Source organism: Rhinichthys klamathensis, unplaced genomic scaffold (assembly GCF_029890125.1).
Source record: "Rhinichthys klamathensis goyatoka isolate OS25496 unplaced genomic scaffold, OSU_Roscu_1.1 h1tg000304l_1, whole genome shotgun sequence".
In the NCBI taxonomy this organism is placed as follows: domain Eukaryota; kingdom Metazoa; phylum Chordata; class Actinopteri; order Cypriniformes; family Leuciscidae; genus Rhinichthys; species Rhinichthys klamathensis.
This window is the reverse complement of record NW_026606823.1, coordinates 114131-138092: the sequence shown is the minus strand read 5'-3', so window position 1 is coordinate 138092 and position 23962 is coordinate 114131. Positions and strand designations below refer to the sequence as shown.

At 37.6% G+C, this 23962-nt stretch overlaps 1 protein-coding gene across 3 annotated transcripts in view; it reads left to right on the top strand.

Annotated features, from left to right (window-relative positions):
• The window catches only part of dock1 (dedicator of cytokinesis 1), a 283215-nt gene that overhangs the window by 152811 nt on the left and 106442 nt on the right, over positions 1 to 23962 (top strand). For all 3 annotated transcript variants that reach the window (XM_056270649.1, XM_056270648.1, XM_056270650.1), the window contains 6 exons: positions 14246 to 14329; positions 15214 to 15254; positions 15367 to 15422; positions 16990 to 17086; positions 18144 to 18292; positions 19592 to 19727. In XM_056270649.1, the coding sequence (XP_056126624.1) occupies positions 14246 to 14329; positions 15214 to 15254; positions 15367 to 15422; positions 16990 to 17086; positions 18144 to 18292; positions 19592 to 19727 (563 nt within the window). The remainder of the gene's footprint in view (positions 1 to 14245; positions 14330 to 15213; positions 15255 to 15366; positions 15423 to 16989; positions 17087 to 18143; positions 18293 to 19591; positions 19728 to 23962) is intronic.

Here is a 23962-nt window from a genome sequence, read left to right as displayed (position 1 = left end):
AAGACAAGGTTAATTAGTTTTATCTGTGTTTGGCTCTGTCTCATTAATGCAGGATATTCTGGAGAGATTACTGGCAGGTTTGTCTTGGCTGGTCCACCTCACAGATAATCTCATCTGAATTGGGCTTTTCTTTTAGTTTAATCAGAGAATGTTTCAGTAGATGACCTTATGTCAGCATGCACACAATTTAATGTACAGTGACTAAGTAAGCCATTGGTGGATTTTCCAGCCGCAAACGCATAATTATCTCCATTAAAAATGCATTCACTATATTTAATGAACTACCATTCAAAAGTGTGTGTGTGTGACCAAGACTGCCTTTAAAGTAAAAGTACAGCCATATGGTGGTAAATCTAATTAGAGTTCAAAATACCTGTGTTCTATGTGATTATATTTTAAAATGTAATTTTTTTTTAATTTTTTTTTTAGCATCACTCAGTCTTCAGTGTCACATGATCCTTCAGGAATAATTCCAATATACTGATTTTCTGCTCAAGAAACATTTCTGTTTTATTATCACTGCTTAAATCAGTTGATAGTTCTGTGGAAACTGTGATACATTTTTTTCAGGATTCTTTGTTGAGTAGAAAGTTCAAACGAACCGTTTACAAACCTAACATAAATGTCTAGTTTGTTACTTTATTTTTGCAGTGTCGTTGGGGCCGGTTGCCCTGTTGTACGTTGGTAATATAGTTGACTGAATATTGTATTTCAGATTAAAATTAGACAAAATGTAGAGGAGTATATTTTATCCAGTGAGAACTTGGATGTGCTTCATGTTACAAAATGCAGTCAGGTGGATGAAAGTGAGGGGTTTAAAAAGTAAGAGCGATTTAGTCATTTTACTGTCCACTAGATTAAAAAATGTAACATTTGATGAGCTATGAGCAAGCGTTAACTTAATACTTAAGTAAACTCCACTAATTAAGCGAGTCAGTTTACGGGTACTCATTTGAACTCTTTTGCTGTGTTTTGGTATGCATTAAATTAATGAAACCGATCATTTTGTTCTGCAAATACTAAGCTATCAGGAACTAATGTTATCGCTCTGTCTGTGTTATTAGCGGGGGAGTTTGCTGCTGTCTCGCATTACATTATACCCACAATCCTCTCTGCCTCAGTAGCAGTGACCCTCTCGTTCCAGGAGATTCCCGCTGTTTCTCACCTCCGCTGACCTTCTCCTCACTCCTCTCATTATCCTCGGCCCACGCTGAAACCTGCGGACTATGACACAGTCTATAGCCACACTGTCTGCGCGGCCTGATACGTCAAACACTGTAACTGCAGTATAAATGTGTGGCTAATTGCGTGTCTCTGCTTTAGAAGGAATCGATCAGAATGACGAATGGTATTTTGAGATAATGGATGTTTTCTGCTTGTTGACTGTGATTTGAGATTGTTTTCCCACTTGTTTCGATTGCACGGTTTGATAAAGCCACTCTTCGTCTCTTTTGTCTTTTTACATTGTGTTTGCAGTGGGTGGGTGGTATGACCAAAATCACCATATAAGCAATTTCATGGTAACAGTGTCCCGATATAGCTATTTTTGTTTTAAATTTAGCCAGAAATGTTTTATATATTACACAACCATTTTAATTTATTTGTTTATATTTAAGTTTATTTCTTCATTGGTCTATTTCTAATTATTTAAATTAATTGACTTTAATTTTGTATTAATTTAAATATATCATTTGTTTATTTGTATTTACATTTATTTTATTAATTTAATTTAATCTAAAAATAGATTTCTTAATTCATATTAATTAATTTATTAATAAATCGTTTTATTTGAATAATTTCTTAAAGGGTTAGTTCACCCAAAAGTGAAATTTCTGTCATCATTTATTCACCCTCATGTAGTTCCAAACCTGTTCATCTCTGGAACACAAATAAAGATTTTTTTAAATTAAATCTGACAATCCACGCATCTACTACTTTGACGCTTCAAAAAGTTCATAAAGAGATCGTAAAACTAATCCATATGAATCGAGCAGTTTAGTCCAAATTTTCTGAAGAGACTCGATCGCTTTATATGATGATCAGATCAGGCTTTTATTCACATATAAACATTGATCTGCGAACATAGACAGAAGCTCAGTCAAATCTGCTTGACACACCTCATTGGTTCTTGCTGAAGCTCAAACGTGCTGCGTAACACGAGAATGAACCTCATTGGTTCTTGCTGAAGCTCAGACATTTACATTTACATTTAGTCATTTAGCAGACGCTTTTATCCAAAGCGACTTACATCTGAGGACTAACCAAACGAGTCATCGTGAAGAGACAATAGCAACCCAAGAAGTGCTCAAAATACAAAGTTCAAACATTGCTCAGAGTAGCATAAACCAGACAAGTGAGGATTTAAAGTTTTTTTTTTTTTTTTTTTTTTTTTTTTTTTTTTTAAGTTTAAGTTCACTTTAAGTTAAGTGCTCACGGAAGAGATGAGTTTTCAGTTGTCTTTTAAATGCTGTCAGGGATTCTGCATTACGGACGAGGGTGGGGAGATCATTCCACCAGCATGGAACCGTGAATGAGAATGTTCTGGAGAGTGATTTTGTGGCTCTTTGTGAAGGTACCACGAGCCGTCGCTCATTGATTGATCGTAGGCTTCTGGTAGGGATGTAGACTCGTAGGAGCGAGTGAAAGTAGGAGGGAGCTGAGCCTGTGGTCAATCTGTAAGCAAGTGTCAATGCCTTGAACTTGATGCGAGCAGCGAGTGGTAGCCAGTGCAGGGAGATGAACAGAGGAGTGACGTGGGCCCTTTTGGGCTCGTTGAAGACCAGACGAGCAGCAGCGTTCTGGATCATTTGTAGAGGTTTAGTTGCACATGATGGAAGTCCAGCCAGAAGAGCATTGCAGTAATCAAGCCTAGAGATAACCAGGGCCTGGACAAGAAGTTGTGTTGCATGCTCAGTTAGGAAAGGCCTGATCTTCCTGATGTTGTGCAGTGCAAACCTGCATGATCGAGCTGTCTTTGTAATGTGGTCTGTGAAGGTCAGCTGGTCATCAAAGATTACACCAAGATTTCTGACCGACTTTGATGGGGTGATTGAGGAAGAATCTAGCTGGATAGTGAAGTCGTGCTGTGGAGACAGATTAGCAGGGAATGATGCGTAACACAAGAATGAACCTCATTGGTTCTTGCTGAAGCTCAGACATGATGCGTAACACGAGAATGAACCTCATTGGTTCTTGCTGAAGCTCAGACATGATGCGTAACACAAGAATGAACCTCATTGGTTCTTGCTGAAGCTCAGACATGATGCGTAACACAAGAATGAACCTCATTGGTTCTTGCTGAAGCTCAGACATGATGCGTAACACGAGAATGAACCTCATTGGTTCTTGCTGAAGCTCAGACATGATGCGTAACACAAGAATGAACCTCATTGGTTCTTGCTGAAGCTCAGACATGATGCGTAACACGAGAATGAACCTCATTGGTTTTTGCTGAAGCTCAGACATGATGCGTAACACAAGAATGAACCTCATTGGTTCTTGCTGAAGCTCAGACATGATGCGTAACACAAGAATCAACCTCATTGGTTCTTGCTGAAGCTCAGACATGATGCGTAACACAAGAATGAACCTCATTGGTTCTTGCTGAAGCTCAGACATGATGCGTAACACAAGAATGAACCTCATTGGTTCTTGCTGAAGCTCAGACATGATTCGTAACACAAGAATGAACCTCATTGGTTCTTGCTGAAGCTCAGACATGATGCGTAACACAAGAATGAACCTCATTGGTTCTTGCTGAAGCTCAGACATGATGCGTAACACAAGAATGAACCTCATTGGTTCTTGCTGAAGCTCAGACATGATGCGTAACACAAGAATGAACCTCATTGGTTCTTGCAGAAGCTCAGTCATGATGCGTAACACAAGAATGAACCTCATTGGTTCTTGCAGAAGCTCAGACATGATGCGTAACACAAGAATGAACCTCATTGGTTCTTGCAGAAGCTCAGACATGATGCGTAACACAAGAATGAACCTCATTGGTTCTTGCAGAAGCTCAGTCATGATGCGTAACACAAGAATGAACCTCATTGGTTCTTGCAGAAGCTCAGACATGATGCGTAACACAAGAATGAACCTCATTGGTTCTTGCAGAAGCTCAGACATGATGCGTAACACAAGAATGAACCTCATTGGTTCTTGCTGAAGCTCAGACATGATGCGTAACACAAGAATGAACCTCATTGGTTCTTGCAGAAGCTCAGTCATGATGCGTAACACAAGAATGAACCTCATTGGTTCTTGCAGAAGCTCAGACATGATGCGTAACACAAGAATGAACCTCATTGGTTCTTGCAGAAGCTCAGACATGATGCGTAACACAAGAATGAACCTCATTGGTTCTTGCAGAAGCTCAGACATGATGCGTAACACAAGAATGAACCTCATTGGTTCTTGCTGAAGCTCAGACATGATGCGTAACACAAGGATGAACCTCATTGGTTCTTGCTGAAGCTCAGACATGATGCGTAACACAAGGATGAACCTCATTGGTTCTTGCTGAAGCTCAGACGTGATGCGTTTGTTGGTTTTTCTCCGTTTACCATATCTGATGTGCTTTGATGAATGTTTGTATGTGAATAAAAGCCTAAATTTAATCTCGTCTTTACAAGTAGTTTTATGATCTCTTTATGAACTTCTTGAAGTGTCAAGAGTCAGTTGTGTATCTGTCAATGGCGGGACAGAAATCTCTCAGATTTCATCAAAAAGATCTTGATTTGTGTTCTGAAGATAAACAGGAACGACATAAGGGTGAGTAAATGATGACTGAATTTTTCATTTTTGGGTGACCTAACCCTTTAATAATTATTTTATTTATTTGATTTTAATAAATCTTTTATTTGAATTATACAAGTTATTTATTAATTCATATTTAAATCAGGGAATTCTTTGGATCGTTCAAAAAATACTGTATGGTTATATGATTTTTAATGAAATATTTGAGTTGATTTTCCAGCAAATATGACTGTACTATGTAGGGATGCACGATGAAATCGGGACAACATCGGTATCGGCCGATAAAAGCTTAAAAAGACCATCATCGGCATCGGCCGATATGAATATTTCTGCCGATGAGCCTTGCCGATAGGGTGGCGTGTTTCCTATGCGCACGTGACGACCGTGAACGAAGCATGAGCGCCAGCAACTTAAACTTCCAACTAGGGGTGTGCGTCTCACGGTTTTTGATCGTGGACGATTAAAATGTCTCCACGATCTGCTTTTGAAGAAAAATCATAGTATCGTGCATTCTATCAGTTCAATTCTGGCGCCTTCATCTCAACATACTGTACAACGCGACGTACATTCACATCACATCACATGTAAACGCAGAGGTAGAGTTACACTCACGGGACACCGCAATTCACAAAAGTTCATTGTTTGCATGTGCGTCAAAGTCTTGCTAGGTAAACATATCATTCACGTGCTGATGCGCTGTTCTAACATCCGCTGTTCTGAGCGCGTACACGCGACGCTCACAGGAACTAAAGCCGTCACAGCGCCTGCATACTGGACTAATCTTTCGAGTCTTATTGCGCTGATACTATCAAATACACACAAGGTTTACATAAACAAAGTTGGTAATGTCTAAAGTGAAAGCAAACAGAGAAAATCTGCTTGTCAAATGCGTGTATATTAGACGCGTCGCGTCACTCGCGTGCAGTTCTTAAAGAGACAGTAATAATATTCTGCCGCTTGTCTTTAAAGAGATACTGCACCCAGAAATAAAAATTCTGTCTATCTAATGTTGTTTCAAACCTGTATTCATTTCTTTCTTGTGCTTAAATATACTATGGAAGTCACTGGAGTACAGCAACTGTTTGGTTAGCCACATTCTTCCAAATAACTTTTATAATTTCAACAGAAGAAAGAAACTTGAGAGAGTAAATGATGACAATTTAAATTTTTGGGAGAACTATCCCGTTAATGTTAATAAAACAACAAAACACAGAGGAAATCACTCACTGCTCTTGACTGAGAACATTAATAGAAGCTTTAATAAGCTTTTTTTGCACTTAAAAAAAAATACAAATATATCGATATCGGCATCGGGCAAAATTAGTTTGAAAATATCGGCATATCGAATATCGGCCAAAATCCTATATCGTGCATCCCTAGTACTATGACGTATATGGTAATGTGTAGAGAATAGATTTTACTGTATTATAAAATAATTATCCATACTGAAATGTATATTTTAGTTGGAGTGATTTGAGTCTGATGCTTCGGGCCGGTAGAGAGGACGAGTGGAAGCTCTGTTCAGCCCTTTTCCTACATGTGTTCCTGACTCAATTATGGTAATTCTTCAAACAGTCTGGAACAATTATTTTCCCATTATTAAATTTAGGACCTGCTGAAGTTCAAGTGTAGTTGGCCATTTAAAATGAAGCAATTAGAGAAGTCTAGGTGTGTTGGCATCTCACAGGCACTGACCCGCTGGTGCTGCAGCCGGCCATGTGATGATGCTGATGATGATGATGATGATGATGATGATGATCTGACCCGGGTCAGTTTGGACATGACAGAAACAGGCTCTGGGTCAGATTTTCAAGCAGGGTTTCAGCATTGCCTCTGCAAGAACTGTGCTTAGGAGAATAACGTAATTAGTGTAAGTTTGCCTCCCTTCACTGTTGTCCCCTCATCAGAATAATGTGTCTTTAGATCCGCGGTTGGACTTTGTGGAAACGTGTCTGGTTTATAATTAGTGTGATATGAAGCGAGTGTAATGTTAACATTCATGGACAGATAGCAGAAAAAATGAAGCACATAATACAAGAAGTTCATAGTTGAAGTTGGTTTGTTGATGATGTTAATGCTAATGCAGACGGGTTTATTTTGGTTCTGATGATTGGAAAATGTTTGCTGGGTTTTGAAAGCTGCTTGAAATTAACTTTTTAAACAATTACAATAGAACAAATGGAAACAATAGCAAAGATATTAGCTTACAAAACTCACCGGCCAACTCAATGAAAAGCAATAACGGCTTGAAATGCATGTCTGATACCTCATATGCACTGAGTTATTCACTTGGGTAGCAAGTAGTGCTTGTGACACAGACAAATATATGTTAGTTTAAGAAAAGTATTTTTAAAATGTATGTTTCAATCCAAATTAACAGTTAACCCATTTAACACACATTTTAGGCTCTGAATTTTAGGCACTAATTTAGCATATTTTGTCTGTATAAAGCAGCTTCATATTACAGGCTTGTTTCTACCTGTTGGTTGAATTTGTAAACTGTGTAGTAGACAAACTGTCTCAACATGATGCTTTCTCATCTCTTCATCAGCCTCTTTTCCACATTCCCTATTTCTACGGCCTAACCCAAGCCCCCCCTCTCTACCATAGTTCTGCAGTATTCATTAACTTTCTGTATGCATGAAATAATTTTTGCCAAGATGTGAAGTATATAACCACAGCACACTGCATTAAATGCTATATCCCACAATGCAGTCTTTCATTGTCTGTCTGTACCCACCCTTCCAATAAAATACAGAAATATTTAACCTACATGTTAAATGTTAGGTTAATTGTAGCTGGCTCAGACTCCGTGCCAGCGTGGGTAAACATGAGCGTCTGAGATTTGTGATTTCTGGCTCTCTCCTAAATTGGGAGTCTTTTGTTTCTGCCGACTCTAAATGAGCGTGATCAGAACGCTTTCTCTGTTCTACAAACCTCAATTAAAGCCTCGTTACGGGAAAAAAGAAGCTCATGGTGTTTTTCCTCATTCCATTCGATGCAGGGCAGGACTTTATGAGTAAGCACGTTAGTGTGTTTGAACGCCTGTGTGTTTATTTTTTGAGTAGCATTTTTGTAGCACCTGACAGTAAGGTCATTTATAGTTTAATGTGGTTACAGTAGCGACAGCATTGTTAACGTGTCTTGCGTATAATTGTGAGACCAAAAACTTGGTCTCCGCTTTAGACGGCTCGCCGTCGAATGCATATTGCACACAAAAACAATGCTTTAACAAACTAGCAAAATATGGTCTGAGTTACTGAGGAAGAAGTAATTGATGAATTTGAAAGTTTTTGTTAGCATTATTGCATTAAATCTTTAAAAAATATTAAGCAGAATTATGCTTTGTAATTAATCAGTATATATCTTTTATGAGGGTTTACGCATGCGCAGTTAGGTGAATTTAGAGTTTTCCGGCGTTTCAGTGTGGATGAAAAACACTTTTGGAAAACACTAATGCGTTTAAAAAAGAAAATACAGTTTTCAAATATATCTGGATTAATGTAGACGTAGCCACAAACAGGAGATTCACAGATGCGTTCCAGTTCTTTTTGTATGTATATATATGTGTATACTGTGTGTATGTGTATGTATACTGTGTGTATGTGTATGTATACTGTGTGTAGGTGTATGTATACTATGTGTATGTATACTGTGTGTATGTATACTGTGTGTATGTATATGTATACTGTGTTTATGTATATGTATACTGTGTGTATGTATATGTATACTGTGTGTATGTATATGTATACTGTGTGTATGTATATGTATACTGTGTGTATGTATATGTATACTGTGTGTATGTATATGTATACTGTGTGTATGTATATGTATACTGTGTGTATGCAGTGTTTCCCCTACAATGTATTTAGCAGCGGCGCAGCGCCGCCACTGGATTTTCAGCGCCGCTGCAAAATCTTCACATGATCGGTAATATCACGACATTCACTTACACACCTAAAAACACTGAGACACGGCGACCGCCGGCGCTGCTAATGCGGTGGCTCTGAATCCACTTGTTGACAAGAAAGGAGGAAAGAGCCACATATGGAAATATTTTCGATTAGGCTAATGTCACGTTGCCATAAGGGGTCGTTCAAACAGCGCGTTTCTCTGCACGTGCAAATTCGTTATTTCAATTGTAGGCGCACTGGAAGCGCGCTCGTTTTTCCAGGCCGCCTCTGTTCATGGTTGCATTGCAACGACAGACGCCATGGGAGAGCAAGCGCTTTTGGAAAGGAGAAAGCGGCACTCTCCATGAGGACGAGGAAGTATCAGCAAAGAATCAATTGATTTCTAGCCCTTGCATTAGCTTTACTACTAGATGTGTTATGGAGATGAGAAATAAAAAGCCGTGCTGTACAGCTATGATCAGCTGTTCGGCCGAGCTTTCGATGTTGTTACGGAAAGGCCGAAGCTGATCGGTGGTTTTTGTCACATGGCCTGTTGAGATGAGATGTTACGATGTTTTCATCTCGTCGCCACGCGCGCCTACAATTGAAATGACGAATTTGCGCGCAAAAAACGCGATATGTGAACGACCCCTAAAGTGGACTTGGGTGCGGTTGTATCGGGGTAGTTTTGCGAGTAGGAGTACATGAGCACAGTATCGCACCGACACCCGAGTAGGCTACTGTTTATCTCATTATTAGTCCATCAGAAAAGCATCTAGGCTTATTCTAGGCTGGATAACTCTTAGCAGGTTTAAAAAGCCTTTTAAAATTAAATATGAACACAGTTTTGGATTAAATAAAAGTACAGTCAAGTCAAATAAAACACATTTTATCTCCTGTATTGTTTGGTAACACTACAATAAGACACCATTCATTAACATTACTTAATGCGTTATATAATATCAACACATTGAGTGAACAATATATTTTTACAACACAAATTAATGTTTGTGAATGTTATTTAATACAAACACTTGATTGTTCATGTTTGTTCACTTCATTCATTGTGCATTAAATAATGTTAACATAAAACTTTTGATTTTAAAAATGTTAGAAAAATTAAGTGCTCACAGATTGGGTGTGGCCTTTGCCATTAAAGGAGAACTCCGGCGCAAAATGAACCTTTGGTCTAATTACACATTGGTACCTAGTCAACCGTTCTCTGAGATTTGTTTTCATGATTATGGAATGTAAATAGTTTTATCTCTAAAAACAGTTTAGCCTATAAAGCTAGTATAACGCTAGTATATTGGGCATAGATCAATGACAAATAAAAATCGCTTGTTAATACCACTAACAAGGCTGAAAATAGCCCCACACTAACACGGTAGCATAATGAGGGTCCCTACCTTCAAACCGAAGCATTGAGAACTTTGTCAGTGTCCAGACAGTTTAATAAGAAGATATTTTAAACATAGTCAACTTCGCGTATACAGGCAGAAGCCATCTTTGAAATACAGTCTCTACCAGTCGATCTACGAACGCCGATCCAAGCCTGCTGTTCGCGCTCACCTTATCACAACTTATAGCTCGTTCACATCTCACCAGCGCACTTGGATCCGCGTTCGTAGATCAACTGGTAGAGACTCTTTTTCAAAGATGGCTTCTGCCTGTATACGCGAAGTTGACTGTATGTATTAAATATCTTCTTATTAAACTGTCTGGACACTGACAAAGTTCTCAAAATTTCTAGGGGAAACACTGGTATGTTTATGTATACTGTGTATATGTATATGTATACTGTGTATATGTATATGTATACTGTGTGTATGTATATGTATACTGTGTGTATGTATATGTATACTGTGTATATGTATACTGTGTGTATGTATATATATATCCATTGATTTTATCACTTGGTTAACTCTTTAGTGTCAGGATGTGAAAATCTTTTATTTTATTTGATCTCGTTTTATTTTGTAATACTAGTGTTGTGGCTGGCTGTTAGCATGTTGCTATAGGTTTGCCAAGTCAGAAGACCCCAATCCCAACTCTATTTTAGACGTCCTAGACTAGAATCTGCCCTCGGTTGTAGGTTTTTAACTTTGGATCCAATCAGGTGAAAACTAAGTTGAATTGTTTATAAAAGTAATAGCACAGGTATCATTCATGTCCATTGCACATACGCTTTGGGGCGTTTAAGTTTAATACTTGGGTTTCAAGGTTTGTGCAAACACTGCTAATAGACTTCAAGATGGACCAGACTTTATAGCGACACTGAAATGTCTGGCTGAGTGAGACAATAAAATCCTTTATTACACTTCCAGGCCTCAAAGAGAAGCTGTCGACCTCAAAGTTGTGTTATAAAACCCTTCCTGGCTCACTGCGCGGCTCTCATTGCCAGAAATTGATAGATGTTTTGCTCGAGCACCTTCGTCGTGTCATCCATTCTGTTAGAAATTCATTTCTGATGTTCAACCTCTGCCTTATTTTCACTGTCTTTTCATTCCATTTGTCTTTTTTCTCCATGACTGAAGTATTCCTGCATGCTCTCTATGCTACGGGCGGCTCACGCAACCTGGCTGTAATGGCCAGTTATTTTCCGACTGGAGTTATTCCTTATCGCCTGCGGCCAGATATCTGAGATTATTTTATGATTCCTTTTGTGCGCTTTTGACTCTGTCAGTCAGTGACTTCAATAGGGCCGTGCTCATCTCATTCCCTGTCGTTATGAAGCACTTTACAGATAACGGCATGAAATGCTCCTGCTTTAGCCCTCAGGACAGGTTTTCGCCGGTGTTTCTGCAGGTCTGTGGTTTAGACACTCGTTTAGAGGGCCGGCGAATGACTTCCCCTCTCTCGCTGATGCAGCTGGTGTCCGCGTACAGCTCAATGGGCTTCATTCACTCAGAGCCAGAGGAAGAGAGGCGTCTGCTTTCTCTCGGGACATGGACGCCTCTAGGGACCTGAACTTCCTGTCAAAGTCTCACACACACGGGTCATCTCATGCTGCACTGATCCTCTTTGTGTCGCTCCCTTCCTCTTTTTCCTTCAGCTCTCCAAACAGTTGGCTGTGAAATTATCCCGTCTTATAATTCATTTTAGGTGGCATCACATCACAATATTATTACTAGAATTTTTTTTTTTTTTTGTACATTTGTTTTATTTGATTTGCTCCAATTGGGTATCAGTAGCCTCAGGATGCTTATATATGCATATATATGTATGTATATGTATATATGTATGTAAGGTTTTCTTATATAAATGGGGTCCTTGAAATCCTTGAAAGTTTTTGAATCAGGAAAAAAATATTCAAAGCCCTGGAAAGTTTTTGAAAATAAACATACATAGATACAGGTCCTTGAAAGTGCTTGACTTTATTTTGTGAAATATTATATTATTCCGGTCCGTTAATGTGTTATTTCGCCAACACTTCGTGGCCTATGCAAACTAGCTTGCTTGATTATGTTAGTTACGCTTATTTACGTGTTACGTTAAGTGTTTCCTGCGTGGGGTACTTTGTGTTGTACGTTGCCTTGACGTTCACGCATGGACGAAACTACTATGATGGTACCTGAACGTTTATTGTTGGACACAACAAATGTGTCCCCACATTAAGTCCTTAAATTTGAGGGTATTGGACCTGGAAAGTCCTTGAAAGGTGCTTGAATTTGAAGTTACCAAGGTGTGGGAACCCTGAACCTGTTTCAAGTTGTGCAGATGGTGTTTCAGTCTTTGAAATTCCAATCAAATCAATCTGAGCTGAGCTAATATAATCATTTGTGTTTATGTGTGCTTTTCCATGAGTGTGTGTGAGAGAAAGTGGTCATCTGTTCTTCTTTCTAAGATAAGAGCTGTGTCTGTGGCAGTTTATGCACATTAGAGACATGCTACATATTCTCAACCATTATCTTTCCCTCTTTTCTCTAGCCCTCATTACTCTGCCCTCCTGTCGTGGAAGTGTTTCTCTCTCTCATTGTATTGCTTGTTCTGTAATTGGATTGGCTTCTTGTGGGTATATCAGAATGGCAGCATATGGGATTTGATCGGGTCTTTCTGTCTGTCTGTATGCTTCTGTGTGCAAAGGAGCGTACAGCTCATGTGTTTTTGAAGTTTGTCTGACTCTTTTGGGATGTTGCTTTATGTATATAGTCAGTAGTATACAGTAGAAATGTGTATAATCAAAGCCCTGTTAGACGGAGAGAAATGTATGAGTTCAATGCATGCACTTGCAAAACCATTCGTGGCACAATGTTGATTACCATTTAAAAAATGTTTTTTACAACTACACAAGTTTTCAAAAGTTTCTTGTGACAATTTTTTTAATGTTTTTGAAAGATGTCTCTTCTACTCAGCAAGGCTGCATTTATTTGATTAAAAAGACAGTAAAAAAACATCAATATTGTTGTGAAATAATAATAATAATATTACAATTTAAAATAACTTTTCTATTTGAATATATTTTAAAATGTAATCTATTTCTGTGATGCAAAGCTGAATTTTCAGCATCATTACTCCAGTCTTCAGTGTCACATCACATGATCAGAAAGATTCAGGAATCTTAAATTATAAAAATAAAGGCCAATTCAAAATATAAATAAATAGTACAACAGTATAGCTCTTTTTATAACAGCTATCTTATTGTTTATTATTAATTCTCTGATCTGAAATGATGTGGCAGGTGCTTGCCTGTGTTTAATTTGGTGCTTTAAAGCTTTTTTGGATGGTTTAGCAACTTATGATTATTGAATTGAATGCATGTAATTGCAGGTACACGTGAGTGTTTCTCTGACTTGCCATTCAAAAGGACGTGCATTGAAATATTTTAGTCATGTTGGGCTGCAGAGGTGTTTAATTCAGATTCATGATGGAGGGAGAGAGATTACAAAGAGAAATGGTGTGTGTGTGTGTGTGTGTTTGTTTTGAAAAGGCCCACACTGAGAATATTCTGTAATTACTCTTTCTGCTGAGAGACTTGCCAGAGAAAAAGAGAGAGAAACAGCATGTGAGAGAATGAAGGTGAGAGTCTTGACTGAGACCGAAATAGAGCGTGTCTGTGTGTGTGATTAACCCTCACCGCTCTCTTCTCGTCCTCTACTGTCTCTCTGTCACTGGGGTCGTGACGTTCAGGGTCGCTGCTCGACAGATGAACACGGCAGTAACACTCGACATGAGCGCAACACTCTGTCTGTCAAAGACATCACACACTTCCAGAAGGAAATAGGGTTTGCAGAACATCAAGGAGTTTCAATATTGAATGATGTCGTTGTTGATTTTCTTATTTTTTTTCTTTTTTTTTTTCTACTTCCAAGCTCCAAAATGAGATTAATGTTGTATAGATGATACTTTAAAGTTGTCATTCACATTCAAATACTGCGCATTCAATCATGACATGATTAATATCAAACCTTTTTAATGCTTTTAGGTGCTTGAATGTGTCAAATTTGAGACAGTGTTTATTGTTGAGCTGCAGTTGTTTGTTGTATGGTTAGTTATTGAATTACTGCATCATCTATAACCCTCAGCTACACACACACACACCAGAAATTGATGCCATGTGTCTCAGTACAGTGTTTTATGTTCTTTGTCCCCAGCCATCTATAACTATGATGCTCGCAGTGATGAAGAGCTTTCCTTACAGATCGGGGACACTGTACACATTCTGGAGACTTATGAAGGTGAGACACACACGCACAAACACACACCTTATGTTGTGACTAGATGTGACACCGTAAAGCATCAAAATGAAAAGTGGCAAATTTTTAACTATTATATATTATGATGACCTGCATTCATCAAGCTCGACCATACAACCCTTTACCAAAGCTATTTTAAGAAGAAAAATGTATTTATTTAAATTATGGAAAATTTAATTTTTTTAAATTTGGTCTCAGACAATCCGCTATGGAATGATTGGTTAACTTAGGCAAAATCTGAAACCCAGTTAACTTTATTTTATTTATATTATTTTATTTTTTATTTTATTTTGTATGCATTTTTATTTCTTTTATTTATTATAATTTTTTTTGTCTTTTTATTTTAATGTTTACATATTCATTTCTAGAAAATGACAAAACGTATCATAGTTTTCAATTTTATTTCTGTTTCATAGTTGCAAAAATGAATAGAACAAATCAATATATAATTTGCCCGTGACATTTTTGGTCCTCTCAACTTATTTACCTCTCAGTGATCATTTGATGAAGAAAAATCTACTTCTACTATTTATGAAGAGTTTCACACACTTGTTTGTACCCCTATTCATGTAAAGTATCTATTTCAGTCACCTCTCGCCATTTTAAGACCTTTACACACTGATATGTCCTGTTTAGACCTTTCCTCAACCTCTCTCCGATCTCAATAACACACACTTTAGTCTTGAATGATTTGTTCATAGCTTGCAGAAATGCCCGCTGCCTCACTTCATATCTCCAGGAGATTTATGGAACATGTCTTTTATAATCTCGCAATATTGTTTTCTAGAGGGACACAGTGGCGTCGCACTGTAATCTAATTGTTGGTATTTTCATCTGACTGCTGTGATATTTCTTGCTCTTCTCAGGATGGTATCGAGGGTATCGGCTGAGGAGAAAATCGAAGAAGGTGAGTTACTGTATGAAAAGGTTCAGCTTTCATGTTGAATTAAATCATTCTGCAGACCTCAACTTGAATTTTTCCTTTGTTTGGTAATTTTGATGTACTCGTCTGTGCACAGGGTGTGTTTCCGGCTTGTTACATACATCTGAAAGAGGCCACGGTTGAAGGCAGTGGGTCAGTATGTTCATTTAGATTTCTTGGAAGTTTGTATTTTGCTAAATATGGAATAAAAGCATTATCAACATCTTAACAGGCATTAGCTCTTTTCCCAAACCAACTCTTTTCGGCCATGCGTGACCTGCATGTATTCTTCATGGAGAAGGCAATCTCAGGATTTGTTTCTCAACGGGAGAAATGTTTACTAGATCAGCTTCATTCACTACTCAATAGTATCAAAACTAGGTGCAGTTCAGTTTCTTAGGGTGTGTTCACACTTGGCATGTTTGGTTCCATTAAAAGGAACTCTGGTGCGATTGCTCTGTTAGTGCGGTTCATATGAATAAGTGTGAACGCTGCGATCTGAACCCTGGTGACACCAAACAAGTGGACCGAGACACTGAAAAGATGAGTCTCTGTCCGCTTCCAAACGAACTCTGGTGCGGTTCGACTGAAATATGAACACAACCCGGACCAAAGACATGTAAACGAACCAAAACCGGGACATGATGTCACCAGATGCGACCCTAAAAAGGACCGAACGCTCAAGCATTGCTGTTTTTTCTCATCATAGTCGTGATGTTGCCGATCACAGTTCAGTAGAGGTGTCAGAACCGCGTCTCCTCGCTGCAGATCTGTGTTTGTGTGTGTGTGACGGAGGGATTCCTGCCGCTCTTTTGACTCTTTTACACAATTTATAAGCTCTTCACGAGTTCTCAGCTGGTCAAAATATCATCAAATGTAGGCTATACACATACAACAACGCATTTAGCCCAAAACACAGCATTGTTTTGGATGTTTGACTAGTTCAGTGGCAAAATGCTTTTTTTTTTAAATATATATTTGTGTGAACGCCAAGCGAACCAGGTCTAAATGTATTATTTTCTTTTTTTAGTCCGGAACAAAAGAACCAAGAGAACCCAACTACAAGTGTGAACACACCCTTAGTCTAATCACAATCACAACCACAACGTATTTTCTTCTCTATGTAGGCCGTAGGCAGCTTACTATGTTTTGGAACATATTCGCATTAAACTTTACAGATTCCTTTGCTGCATCTGAAGATCATGTTACTTCTGTTATTGGTCTGATTATACCAGTGTTGGTCCCTGAATCCAGCCTCAGCGCAGTTAACATCATCCTTCCCATAGACGTCTTACTGAAACAAGTTAGCGCTCCAACAGCCCAGTGCCAGACTAATAGGAGATTTTAGAGTCCAAAATGGATTTTCGAGTGTGTTTCAGGAATATAATACACATGAGTGAGTGTTGGTGTGTGATTGTGTGTGTGTGAGTAATTGGAATCGAGAGCAGAGCCTAGCTCCGATTTCATAACAGCTGTTTTGATGACTGATGCTGGTAATTAGTTTTCATTGGTATGAAGGGATCTGAATGACTCCGGGACCTCAGAAGCCCATATTAAGCTGGAATTACTGACATGAATAGAGTGAGATGCAGTTAAACAGCCTATTGTTTCCCGCACAAGTGATATTCTTTGAAAAGCTCCTTCACTTTATTGTGCTGCCTATGTTTATTCAATTCTTTTTCTCTGTTTTGCACTCTTTTTCCTTTCTTTCTGTCGCTAGACAAAAGGAGACGGTCATTCCTACTGAGCTCCCGCTGGTTCATGAGGTCACGACTACGCTGCGAGAATGGGCGACGATATGGAGGGACCTATATGTGGTAACCCTGCATTTTGGCATTTATCTCAAGACGTGGTTGTATATTTCAAAAGTTGCAAACTATTCCTCTACACACTTAAAAGTATGCAGTTTTCCATTACACAAAGAGTGCATAGTTTTAAATTATGGTGATCGTAGATGAATTGGGACGCAGCAGCTGTCCGAATTATGACATCATCAAATTGACACTGTCAGCATGATGACATCATCAACTTCATAGTCATGATTTGACAGGCGATGCATCTAAAAATCTTGTACTGACTAGGCACTGTTTAACAAATAACTTATTTTTTTATTTGTTAAAGTATATATTTACCCTACAAATAGTTTTTTAAACAGTTTTTTTGCTATGAAATTAGCCTTGGATCCTGGCATGGTGTTAAAACAAACAAACAAACAAAAAAGTATGGATGTGTAACATAAATGCAATCTGACTATAATGGCATTGTCATGTGATCTATGATGTCAGTTGCATCACTTCTCCACTAATTAAATCTTCCCCTATGACCTCATGGGATGCACACTTTAAAATCTTGGCATAGTTAGTAGGTCATCTGGGTATTTTGCCAACTTTTTATGAATGCTGTTGGACATCCTACTCATTTTACATACTGCTTTTTGCATACTACAGTGTATAATGGGGAAGTATGCATTTTCAGGAGATCAACATAACTGCACATACATAGTCATCTTAACGACATAGTCAGCATTTTGATGATAACACGTCACCGTTCATAGAACAAACATTCATCTGCTATGACACACTGCAACATTGCAATTTTCTCTAATAAATCTGATCCCCATTGCCTGTGGCGTGATGTTAAGAAGCTCTGACATGATATCCAAATTAAAAATTAAAATTTGTTTTTTAAATTTTCCAAAAAGAGTCTCATTGACAGTTTGTAAACACTTTTAATTGAATAAGTACGCAGTATGACACTCCGAGGGTCTTTGTCTGCAGTGATTAGGAGCCTCACGCCTTTATGCCGCAGCATGTGCTTTGACAAATTAATTAACACGCATTGCAGGGTTTTAAACAGACTTTGTGTTTCCAACAGGGCGACAAGCGTGAGATGTTCAACACGGTCCGAGACATGATCTATGACTTGATCGAGTGGCGCTCCCAGATCCTGTCCGGCACGCTCCCGCAAGATGAGATGTCGGAGCTCAAACAGAAAGTCACCTCCAAGATGGACTACGGGAACAAGTATGAACACACACACACACACACACGAACACAAGCTGCTGACTCATTCTGATTGGGTTATGGTAGAACAGGGAGAGCTTGAGCTGGAAGTCACGACTGCAGTCCGTTACGTAAAATCTGACTTTTAATGAGACCGTTCACTGTTGTATTGCTCTTCATTTTTTATTCAGGGTCTGTTTTTGCTTTGAAGGGTCATTGTGAAAAATGTTCAGCCCTTCGCATGTTTTATCCGAAGGATAAATAAAAGATTCTTAATCAGTGGTCTGTGCCGTTGCTCATACTTGGGTTTAAGATTCCTTAACTTTAAGTATTAAATGTTGATGCTGTCTGATGATTTTTGCCTGGCAAAACAATGAAACATGCAAAATGGCCTTACACTGAAGGGCCATTAAGTGTCCACCTTTTTTTGCAGTATGGAAGAAAGCCATTTTTTTTTATGTGCACTATAGGTAAATGACTCAAACAATTGCAGAAGTGCAGTGAATGGTAAAAAAAAATAGCTAAAAACCAAAGTATTATTAAATTAAAATATTTTGACTGCAAATACCAGTTTGGAATATCAAGCAGCATAACAGACTGTTTGTGTACAGCTAAAATACTTGGAAGCGGATGACACCGGAAGCCTCGCACATTCATATCCCGCTCTTATGTTAAAAATAAAGTGGATACACCCAGAACATCCTAGAAACTGCATAGCAACACCCTGGCAACCACCTTCCACACCTGGTTTTGACTTTTGCAGGGGCAAGTGTTATCAGAAAAAAGCGTTTAAGCATTCTAACCACCACTGCACAGTGACATTGGATCAACCAATGGTGTGAGTTTGGGGCGGGGTTATCGGTCCAGCTGACCAATGAAAAACAGGGAAACCTGTTTGAATGGTTTTGCAATTCCACTTGGGTATTCTAGTGGTGCAGACTATTTTCTGCTAATTAGACACATTCTGTTCACTTTAGTGTTTAGCTGTAGGAGGAAGCGAGTATACAGATGAGATGATAGAACTGCTCTGGTCAAAAAGTCAGTAGTGTCACAAACGCACACATGTACATCTCTCAGTTCTCAGTTAAAGTCTCTGTCTTTCTCAACTTGGTTGGATGAAATGTCTTTATTTTTACGTAAGTGTCACTCATATTCATTGGAAATCAACTCAATTAATTTATTACGTTACACATAATTTCAATGCACATTGACATTTTTCCAGTTCCATGTAGCAGATGATTTCATCCAAATCGATTTAAAATTTAAAACCAAGTGTGTTTTAAAATGTTTTTTTACTGTGTTTTTTTGTGTGCTTGGCAGGTATTTAGACCTGGATCTGGTGGTTAGAGATAAAGATGGGAATATTCTGGATCCTGACCTGACCAGCACTGTCAATCTGTTCCGAGCGCATGAAGCCGCGTCCAAGCAGATTGAAGCTCGCATCCAAGAGGAAAAGGTAAACGATATTAGACTATTTTCATCTTTTATGGCACAATATAAACATGCTGCTTTTTTAAAAGTGGTTCATTTAGATTGATATATTTAAATGTGTTTGTTTGGTGTTCTTGGATTGCTAATCTGGAAGGCCTTAGAGCAAACGTTATACTCACTTAGGCTCTTCGTTTTGCATTGTTATTTTGGTCATCACTACCCGCTGTGATGTTTAATGAACACCTTTAATTATAACTGTTACTTCATTTATATGTGTGACTTTGTCAAGCACAACCACTAAACCACATAAAAAAAAGTCCCTGACCGCAGCTCTCAAACACTGTCACTGACGTGTGAGCGTTTACACGGGAACAGAGAGTGTGAGAGTGAACCATCTCACTTCCTATCTTGCTGTGAGGCTCAATGTGACACATGGCTGGGTGATATAGCTTGGTGAAAAAAGTCTCAATATTTTTCAGCCTTTTGACAAGATGCAATATATATTCTTTTTTTTCCGAATCAGAGGGACCATTACATTACTACATTGCAAACTTACAATGCTTGATGCAAGAAATGCAGCAAAAAAATAAACATAAAAACATAATTATTATAATTATACAATAATAAATTAAATAATTTATAATGATTTATCTTTGCTCTTTTTGTAAGGGGTTGAGATTAAGATGGTTAAGTTAACTTAAATTAAAAGTTGTTTTTATAAAGCCTATTTAATGTTAAACATAATGGATTTCAAATATACTGTAATGTTGAATGGCTATAGTTAATGGCTAAAATGAAAAATAAAAAATCCATGTAATAGAGAAATCAGTAGTATTGGTGATACTGGCCTTCATTCATAGTACTTGGTAAAAAAAATTGCCATTAAACAAATATTTTAAATTTACTTTCTTTTTGTTGTTTCTACATTAATTTGGAGATTCATTGTGAAATAATAATAATATACTATACATGCATACATACATATGATATAATATATTCTGTAATATATTGCAGAAAAATTAGAAATGAATTTGATTTTTTGACAACACTAATATATAATCCAAGCATGTTTTCAATAAATGACCACAATAAATAATTTTATTTTATCAATTAAGTGCACCTATATACTATAGTGATTTTTAATATTAGTATTTTTATTAATTTTATATTTCTGTTAATTTTATTATTGTACTTTTTAGGTAACCTAATAGCTCAATAAAATCAACAAAAATATCTATGATGTTATCTATGATGTTAACATGTGTCAGATAAAACGTTGCAAATATGTTGTGAATATTTGACATCACTCAGCCCTAGTGTTACGAGAGTCAGGGCTTCTTTAGACAGAAGTGTGTTCTCATGAATCCTCACACATACTTATATACAGTCTATGAGGTTAACATCTCTGTTTGACCTGTGTGTTCTCACAATGCCTCTCTAATGACTGTTGAAGCACTGTAGTGCTTTTAGATGAGTCGCAGTGAGTGTCATTCACCATGTTTAAAACTGAGCAGGTGCTTCCCTTGAGCCAGGAGGTTTAGTTTAAGATCGGTTACGTTGAAGGAGCCGTTCACCCAAAGTTGAAAATTCTGTCATCCTCCATCCTCATGTTGTTCCAAACCTGGATGACAAGGTGACATTTTGAGAACACATCAGCACTGGTGACCTACCTTTCCCATGTGACCCTACCCAGATGTTCACTGTCTTTGAGTCTCTTTCACCAGATACAGATTGCATAATTGATATAGGGCCTGTCTACACCTGATCAATTAATGTCTTTTTGCTGATTGGATAGCTATCTGATTTGATAAAACAATTCCATTTACACTTGACCGCATAAATGTCTGCGCAAAACTAATATATATATCTCCGATCCTCAATCCCTGCGCTATATGCTAATTTAACGGAGTTCACGTCAATGAAATCAACAGATATGAGCTGCATTTTATTTATCATCAGCTAATTTCAAGATCAAAGACCGCATTAGGAGAGAGAGCGGATTCAACACTGGTAAGATAATTTAGTCTCACTACTTTTAATGAAGATGATTGTGTTTTAAGGTTCTGCAACTTAGTTTCAGTTTCATTTGATGCAGTAGCGCTTTCATATCTGGCTATAACATGTCATATAGCCATATAGGGGTGGACTGGGACTAAAAAGTGACCCTAAACTTTCCGGCCCAAGGTACCCAGTCCGCAACACACCAAACATAACACAACAGCTCATTGTGCACAGAGCAATTTAACACCACCTACTAACTTAAAAATATAACAGTAAAGAAAAATAAATATTTACCTTTTTTTTATTGAAATTATTTTTGTGCTTATTAAAATGTAATACATGATAAATAAATGCAATTAGAATAAGACATTATAGGTATGTTACCAATCAAATGTAAAAATCAAATCAGACACAATCCATCTTTTCACTGCAGAAGCTGCATCTGAAGTGGCATTTAGATGCATTTACACAGACGGTTTACAAATGCAGAAATAACGTGATCAAATTAATGTTTTAAATCAAAATAGCTCATTGAGTACTCAATATATTTTGTGAGCAAAACACTCAATATTGACAGTATCGTCTTAAATGATAATTTAAACCTATCCTGTGTTTTAATGTATTAACTATTTATTTATTTATGAATTACATACCATTGGGAAAAGTATACAATAGTGATGATCTTAAAAGGAAGACAAATGAGCATCTGGTTTAACCCTTGTGTTCTGTTCGATTTCTGTGTACACCCCTTATGGACCGGGTCAAATTGACCCTAATTGGATTCAATACAATTCCTCAAAAATCACACTATGAAAAACAACAGATTTAGATACAAACTGTAAACTTTTAATATCAACATTTGTCAAACATTACAAAAACATTATATCTGAAAATATGATTTATGAAAATGTTTTTAGAACATTTTTTAAAACAGTTTTGTTTTGACAAAATTGGAAAATAAACAGTATACTGATTTTTTTGGCGCATATTTTTTTTTTTTTTTTTTTTTTTTACATTTTGTGCTTTGAACATCGTAACTGAACAAAAAAAATTGCTGTATAATGAAATTTTTTCATTTTCCTAAGTTAACTTTCCCTAGTTTCCTAAGACCTATTTTCCTAGTTTCATTATTCACTCACTGGGAAGTGAGAAACCAAACATAACAAAAACATACATCAAATAAATGTTTTTTATGTATTTTTTGGCTCTGTGAAGCTGCCTTTGAAAATCCTACATAAAAGTTTTGGTTAAAAGCTAGGTATTTTAGATATTTTGAATATTGAAATGAGAGCTTATTTTACTATCTGTGTCTGACAAAGATTTTCATCTGTAATTTGCAAATAATTCTGAACACTGTAATTTTAGCTTTGTCAAGTGTGTTTGGTTAGGGTTAGTGCACTTTTAGATACACTTGCACGTTAGAACTGGAGTTGAAGTGCCCTGACATACAGAAAATAAATGTTTTTATTTTGTGTCTGTACAGTTGCTTTTGAATGGCTGCCTATGAGGGTCAAATTGACCCGCGAACATCACGAACGTAACAGTAATTTTGTTTGTATATGTCAAAACACATCAGCATGTTGAAACTTTGCATGCATGTTCATCATGATAAATGAGAAAAAGTCACAAAATATCAAGAAAAAAAACAACAGTTAACCAGTATTTCCAACAAATTGAAAATCGAAACGGGTCAAATTGACCCGCAACATAACGTGCCAGTAGACGGATATGTTATTTTAAAACCGGACAGATGTCCACCCTATTTAGCATGTTTATTTTGAACAATTCCTTACATCTTACCTCGCATTCGCGTTAAAAACTGCCGTACTGAATTACTGCTTGGCCCCGCCTTCTTTGATTTGATTGGCCATCTCAAACTTTTTGACATTGACGAGTGCTGTTAGACTGCTGCAGTGAGCCAGAGACAGTAAATAGATGAATCATTTTGAGTCATGACTCATGTGGGCATTCACCTGGGTCGACAGAAAATGTAAACGCCTGCTATCATTCATTCTTTACATATTTACGTATAGCAACGGGCCGGCACACACTGTCCAGCGGCCCACTGGGAAAACGCCCGGTGCTCCAGATGGCCAGTCCGCCCCTGCATATAGCCAATAACATGCTCTCACATGTTTTTTTTTTTTTTTTTAAACATGTTGGGAGGAGTAAAATTTACATATGTGGATCCAACAACCAGATGCATTTACACTTGTCCAGTTGAATGCGTCTCAGACCCCCTCCTGAAGAGCTTTAAAT